The sequence below is a fragment of the Somniosus microcephalus genome, chromosome 31 (genome assembly GCF_052327205.1).
Source record: "Somniosus microcephalus isolate GS21.2 chromosome 31, FLI_Smic_1.0, whole genome shotgun sequence".
Taxonomy (NCBI): domain Eukaryota; kingdom Metazoa; phylum Chordata; class Chondrichthyes; order Squaliformes; family Somniosidae; genus Somniosus; species Somniosus microcephalus.
This window is the reverse complement of record NC_141017.1, coordinates 38,188,070-38,195,276: the sequence shown is the minus strand read 5'-3', so window position 1 is coordinate 38,195,276 and position 7,207 is coordinate 38,188,070. Positions and strand designations below refer to the sequence as shown.

The 7,207-nt window shown below is 51.1% G+C and overlaps 1 protein-coding gene across 6 annotated transcripts in view; it reads left to right on the top strand.

The window, feature by feature from the left end:
• Window positions 1-5,758: 5,758 nt before the first annotated feature.
• khsrp (KH-type splicing regulatory protein) overlaps window positions 5,759-7,207 on the top strand; it is a 67,374-nt gene continuing 65,925 nt past the window's right edge. For 3 of the 6 annotated variants that reach the window (XM_085971864.1, XM_085971859.1, XM_085971860.1), the window contains exon 1: window positions 5,759-6,093. In XM_085971864.1, the coding sequence (XP_085827990.1) occupies window positions 5,968-6,093 (126 nt within the window). In that variant the 5' untranslated portion in view covers window positions 5,759-5,967. The remainder of the gene's footprint in view (window positions 6,094-7,207) is intronic. The other 3 variants (XM_085971862.1, XM_085971861.1, XM_085971863.1) reach the window with 1 other exon arrangement.

Here is a 7,207-nt window from a genome sequence, read left to right as displayed (position 1 = left end):
CTGTCGGAGGGGCAGTACTGAGCGAGTGCCACACTGTCGGAGGGGCAGTACTGAGTGAGTGCCGCACTGTCGGAGGGGCAGTACTGAGGGAGTGCTGCACTGTCGGAGGGGCAGTACTGAGGGAGTGCCGCACTGTCAGAGGGGCAGTACTGAGGGAGTGCCGCACTGTCGGAGGGGCAGCACTGAGGGAGTGCCGCACTGTCGGAGGTGCAGTACCGAGGGAGCGCCGCACTGTCGGAGGGGCAGTACTGAGGGAGCACGGCACTGTCAGAGGGGCAGTACTGAGGGAGTGCTGCACTGTCGGAGGGGCAGTACTGAGGGAGCGCCGCACTGTCAGAGGGGCAGTACTGAGGGAATGCTGCCCTATTGGAGGGGCAGTACTGAGGGAGCGCTGCTCTGTCAGAGGGGCAGAACTGAGGGAGTGCTGCACTGTCGGAGGGGCAGTACTGAGGGAGCGCCGCACTGTCGGAGGGGCAGTACTGAGGGAGCATCGCACTGTCGGAGGGGCAGTACTGAGAGAGCGCTGCACTGTCGGAGGGGCAGTACTGAGGGAGTGCTTCACTGTCGGAGGGGCAGTACTGAGGGAGCGCCGCACTGTCGGAGGGGCAGTACTGAGCGAGTGCCACACTGTCGGAGGGGCAGTACTGAGTGAGTGCCGCACTGTCGGAGGGGCAGTACTGAGGGAGTGCCGCACTGTCGGAGGGGCAGTACTGAGGGAGTGCCGCACTGTCAGAGGGGCAGTACTGAGGGAGTGCCGCACTGTCGGAGGGGCAGCACTGAGGGAGTGCCGCACTGTTGGAGGTGCAGTACTGAGGGAGCGCCGCACTGTCGGAGGGGCAGTACTGAGGGAGCACGGCACTGTCAGAGGGGCAATACTGAGGGAGCGCCGCACTGTCGGAGGGGCAGTACTGAGGGAGTGCCGCACTGTCGGAGGGGCAGTACTGAGGGAGTGCCGCACTGTCGGAGGAGCAGTACTGCGGGAGCGCCGCACTGTCGGAGGGGCAGTAATGAGGGAGTGCCGCACTGTCGGAGGTGCAGTACTGAGGGAGCGCCGCACTGTCGGAGGGGCAGTACTGAGGGAGTGCTGCACTGTCGGAGGGGCAGTACTGAGGGAGTGCCGCACTGTCGGAGGGGCAGTACTGCGGGAGCGCCGCACTGTCAGAGGGGCAGTACTGAGGGAGTGCCGCACTGTCGGAGGAGCAGTACTGCGGGAGCGCCGCACTGTCAGAGGGGCAGTACTGAGGGAGTGCTGCACTGTCGGAGGGGCAGTACTGAGGGAGTGCCGCACTGTCGGAGGGGCAGTACTGAGGGAATGCTGCCCTATTGGAGGGGCAGTACCGAGGGAGCGCTGCTCTGTCAGAGGGGCAGAACTGAGGGAGTGCTGCACTGTCGGAGGGGCCGTCTTTCATATGAGATGTTAAACCGAGGCCCCATCTGCTCTCTCAGGTGGACGTAAAAGATCGCACGGCACTATTTCAAAGAGCAAAGGTGTTATCCCTGGTGTTCTGGCCAATATTTATCTCCCAACCTACATCACGAATACAGATTATTACGAGATTCTTACTCTCTGTGTGGGCGAGAGCAGAAGCCGCAGTGAGGATGAACAAACTGACCACAGCACCGTGGTACAGGGAGCCATTCAAGTGGGGGGAGTAAAAAGAAATGTGGTAGTGGTAGGGGACAGTATAGTTAGGGGGATAGACACTGTTCTCTACTGCTAAGAGCGTGAGTCCCAAAGGCTGTGTTGCCTGCCTGGTGCCCGAGTAAAGGACATCTCCTCTGGGCTGGAGAGGAACTTAGAGTGGGAGGAGAAACATTCAGCTGTCGTGGTCCATGTAGGTACCAACAACATAGGTAGGACAAAGGAAGAGGTTCTGCTGAGAGAGTGTGAGCAGCTAGGGGCTAAATTAAAAAGCAGAACCACAAAGGTAATAATCTCTGGATTACTACCTGAGCCACGTGCAAATTGGCATAGGGTAAATAAGATCAGAGAGACGAACGAGTGACTCAAAGATTGGTGTGGGAGAAATGGGTTTCGATTACTGGGGCACTGGCACCAGTACTGGGAATAGAGGGAGCTGCTCTGTCGGGGCGGGCTTCATTTGAACCAGGCTGGGACCAGTGTCCTGGCGAATCACATAACTAGGGCTGTAGATAGGGCTTTAAACTAAATAGTGGGTGGGGGGCGGCGAGGGATTCGCTGAGCAGAAATTGAAAATGTCAAAGAAAAATGAGAAGGCAAAAGTGCAGGGTAGTGATAGGGGTCATGATAGCCAGAGTGTGACAGGAAGGGACAGAGCGTATACACATAAGAGTGCATCAGAAAGTGGGGTCAGAGTAGGGAAAATTTGTAAAAAGACAAAATTAAAAGCTCTATACATGAACGCATGCAGCATTCGTAACAAGATAGATGAGTTGACAGCATAAATAGAAATAAATGCCGGTGATCTGATAGCCATTGCAGAGACGTGGTTGCAAGGTGACCAAGGCTGGGAACTGAATATTCAGGGGTATTTGCCATTTTGTAAGGATTGGCAGAAAGGAAAAGGAGGCGGTGTGGCTCTGTTAATAAGTGATGAGATCAGTGCAGTAATGAGAAATGATATTGACCTGGAAGATCAAGACGTAGAATCAGTTTGGGTGGAGATAAGAAATATTAAGGGTAAGAAGTCACTGGTGGCAGTGGTCTACAGGCCCCCAAACGGTAGTCACACTGTAGGACAGAGTATAAATCAAGAAATAATAGAGGCTTGTAAGAAAGGTACAGCTATAATCATGGGAGATTTTAATCTTCATATTGATTGGACAAAGCAAATTAGCAAAGGTAGACTTGAGGAAAAGTTCTTAGCGTGTATACGGGATGGTTTCTTAGAACAATATGTTGTGGAACCAACCAGGGAGAAGACCATTTTAGATCTGGTAATGTGTAACGAGGCTGGATTAATTAATGATCTCGAAGTGAAGGATCCTCTTGGGAAGAGTGATCATAGCACGGTAGAATTTCAAATTCAGTTTGAGGGTGAGAAAGCTAGGTCTCAAACTAGTGTCCTGGACTTAAACAAAGGTAATTACAAAGGTATGAAGGCAGACTTGGTTAAAGTGGACTGGGAAACTATATTACAGGGTAAGATTGTAGAAAAGTAGTGGCAAACATTTAAGGAGATATTTCATAACTCTCAGAAAAGATATATTCCAGTGAGAAAGAAAGACCCTAAGAGAAGGATGAACCATCCGTGGCTAACTGAGGAAGTAAAGGATGGTATCAAATTGAAAACAAAGGCATACAATGTTGCGAAGAATAGTGGCAGGCCAGAGGATTGGGAAATTTTTTCAAACCAGCAAAGGACGACTAAAAAAATGAAGAGAGAAGACAGCGTAAGAGAGTAAGCTAGCAAGAAATATAAAACCAGACAGTAAGAGCTTTTACAGGTATATAAAGGAGAGTAGCTAAAGTAAACGTTGGTCCCCAAGAGGATGAGCCTGGGGAATTAATAATGGGAAACAGGGAAATGGCGGAGACTTTGCACAAATATTTTGTATCGGTCTTCATGGTAGAAGACACTAAAAGCATCCCAATAATGGATAATCAAGGGGCTATTGGGGCGGGGGGGGGGGGACTTGAAACAATCACTATCACTAGAGAGAAAGTACTCGGCAAACTAATGGGACTAAAGGTGGACAAGTCCCCTGGACCCGATGGTGAAATGAGGAGGAATTTCTTCTCTCAGAGGGTCGTGAATCTTTGGAATTCTCTTCCCCAGAGAGCTGTGGAGGCGGAGTCAGTGAATATATTTAAGGTGGAGATAGACAGGTTTTTGAAAGGTAAGGGAGTCGAGGGTTATGGGGAGCGGGCAGGGAAGTGGAGTTGAGGCCAAGATCAGATCAGCCATGATCTTATTGAATGGCGGAGCAGGCTCGAGAGGCCAAATGACCGACTCCTGCTCCTACATCTTATGTTCTTGTTAGCTGGTCATTATCACCTAGCTGTGCGCAAACTGGCTGCTGCTTTTCCTACATTACAAAGGTGACTATAATTCAAAACTACTTAATTAGTTATAAAGTGCTTTGGGACATCCTGAGGTTGTGAAAGGCGCTATATAGTAGAATCATACAGCGAAGGAGGCCATTCGGCCCATTGTGCCTGTGAAAGAGTTCTTTGAAAGAGCTATCCAATTAGTCCCACTCCCCCCCTGCTCTTTTCCCATAGCCCTGCAAATATCACCTTCTCATGTATTTATTCAATTCCTTATTGAATGTGACTATTGAATCTGCTTCCACCGCCCTTTCAGGCAGCGCATTCCAGATCATAACAAATTGCTGCGTCAAAAAAAGTTCTCTCCTCGCCTCTGGTTGTTTTACCAATTACCATCCGCCTGCCACTGGAAATAGTTTCTCCTTATTTACTCTATCAAAACCCCTCATAATTCTGAACACCTCTATTAAATCTCCTCTTAACCTTCCCTGCTCTAAGGAGAACAACCCCAGCTTTTCCAGTCTCTCTGCATAACTGAAGTCCCTCATCCCTCGAACGAACTTGCACCAAGACCCGTTCACCCCTTATCCCTGCGCTCGCTGACCTACATTGGTTCCCGGTTAAGCAATGCCTCGATTTCAAAATTCACATCCTTGTTTTCAAATCCCTCCCTATCTCTGTAATCTCCTTCAGCCCCACAACCTACACCCGCCCCGCGATCTCTGTGCTCCTCAAATTCTGCCCTCGAGCATCCCTGATTTTAATCGCTCCACCATTGATGGCCGTGCCTTAAACTTCCTGAACCCTGAGCTCTGGAATTCCCTCCCTAAACCTCTCCGCCTCTCTCTCCTTTAAGACGCTCCTTAAAACCTACCTCTTTGACCAAGCTTTTGGTCATCTGCCCTAATTTCTTATGTGGCTCGGTGTCAATTTTTTGTCTTATAACGTTCCTGTGAAGCGCCTTGGGACGTTAAAGGCACTCTATAAATACAAGTTGTTGTTGTTGTAAATCTCCTCTGCAGCCTCTCCAAGGCCTTGACATATTCCTGAATTGGCCGCAATACTCCAGCTGAGGCCGAACCAGTTTATAAAAGGTTTAGCATAGCTTCCTTGCTTTTGTGCTCCATGCCTCTATTTACGAAGCCAAGGATCCTGTGTGCTTGTCCAATTGAGTCCAAAACTCAAGAGTAGACCAGTTGGGCCCAATGGCATCCTATGTAATTCTAGAGAAGTTCTCTCAAATTAAGTCATTCTTCTCACAGGAAATACCCCTGGAATTAAAGTTGCTCATGCTAAATATCACACAACAACTGGCACTGGATATTGATCGGAGGCCAACTCTGCACCAGGGGTTCATGACTCTCTGCTTCCCTCCATTTTTCCACATGCTTTACTCCCGCCTTCCGCCGTTTCTGGGAGTCTATTGGCTAATTCTACTGCCAATCAATCCGCGGCCACCCGCCTTCCGCCGTTTCTGGGAGTCTATTGGCTAATTCTACTGCCAATCAAACTTCGGCCGCCTGCCTTCCAAGCGACGGTGCGTCAATCGGCGTGACGTCATAAGGCGCTGGCCTTCCTATTGGAGCGCCGGCACGTCAATCAAGCGCGACGTCACGAGGAGCCGGCCCGCCCATTGGAGCGGCGGCACGTCAATCATGTTCGTCGTCCCAAGGAGCAGGCCTTTTCATTGGAGCGACGGCCTGTCAATCAGGCGGAACGTCACGAATGGGGGCGGTGCCTCGGAGGCCGGCGCAGGCGATTGGCCGGCGGTTCGTCAATCAGGCGGCGGGCAGGCGCGCGGCCGCCCCTCCCCTCCGTCTCTTGGCGGTGTCGAGGCGGGAGCGTCGGGAGCCATTACTGCCGGCGGCCGGGCCTGCGAGCGGGTAAACCAGCTAAAGTTTGAGCGTGAGGAGAAGAAACGAAACAAAAATCAAATCGAGCCCGAGGCCTTTAGCCATCCCCCCCTCCCTCCCTCCAGCAGCAGACGAGTTTAAATGGCGGATTTCGCGACGGCGGCGCCCCTACACGCAGTCGGTGCCGGCGCGGCTGGGCCCGGGGCGGGTGGCGCGGCCTTCAAGAAGCCGGACGCCTTCGCGGACGCGGTGCAGCGAGCCCGGCAGGTCAGTTCAATGGAGAGTTGGAGGGGGGGTGGAGAGGAAATAAATCGAGGCCGGGGATGAGGTGAGGTGAGGGGCGGCGCGGGTGAAGCCTGCCTGACTAGGCCGCACTGAGTGGAGCGCGCACACGCCGAGAGGCGGGCCTTTCCCGGCTGCGCTCTCCCTCAATGCAAGGCCCGGGGGAGGTGGGTGGTTTTAATTCCGTGCGGGAGGGCGAGGCGCCTGGGCCAGGCCGCAGCCCCGCTGTCGGTTTGTCTCAATGGGGAGCGAGCGCCGTTTGCCTTCTCACGTTGCTCGTTTTCTGAAAGCGAAAGCTTGGACCCAGACAGCATGCATCCTCTGTCCCTCAGTGCAGGCCATCCCAGTTACAAAGGGAGCTTAACATTACACCTTCCTTTTAAAATAAATTGTCTCGAAATATGTGCAATAATTGAAAATTTTAACTCTTAAATCATTTAATGGTAGGTCTTCAACTGAGACTTCAATCTACAATAGTACTGGGTACTTTCTTTAAATATATGGACACATGGCAGTTTGCATCAGTTCCCCTGACTGGGTGAAACTTGAATTTGGCTCCTCAATTTTTTTTGCAGAAATTGAGAAGCTTCATGCAATTCTGGAGGAGATTGGGTGAATGTGAATGAGGTGTGTGTTGTGGTGAGACTGGTGCAGGAGCCCCATTCCCCTTGAATGGGAGAAGGTATTCCCATTGAATGGGAGAAGGTATTCCCATTGAATGGGAGAAGGTATTCCCTTCAGATATCCACCTCCAGGACAGTTTCCTGTTCCATACTCTCTAGTCCAAGAAACTCCTTACCCTTTCCTTCTCTTTGCCAGTGGCAGGGTTAGCTATTGTTCGGGGGAATGATCGCAGCCTTTCCAGGTTAGTTGAAGATTCCATTGCATTTTCTCTGTGCACAGGCAGGTGTAATTTGTGTTTTAAAAAAAAAAACATTCACATGCTATCATGCACTGTATGTAATAAATGGTCATTAACCCCAAGACTGCAGTGAAACAAATTGTAGGTTTTATGCAAGTTTTATTGGGGTAAATACTTGCCCATAAATTATAAGTGAAATCTAATTTCCTAAAAAATTGTGGGAAACCTACTGTGGTA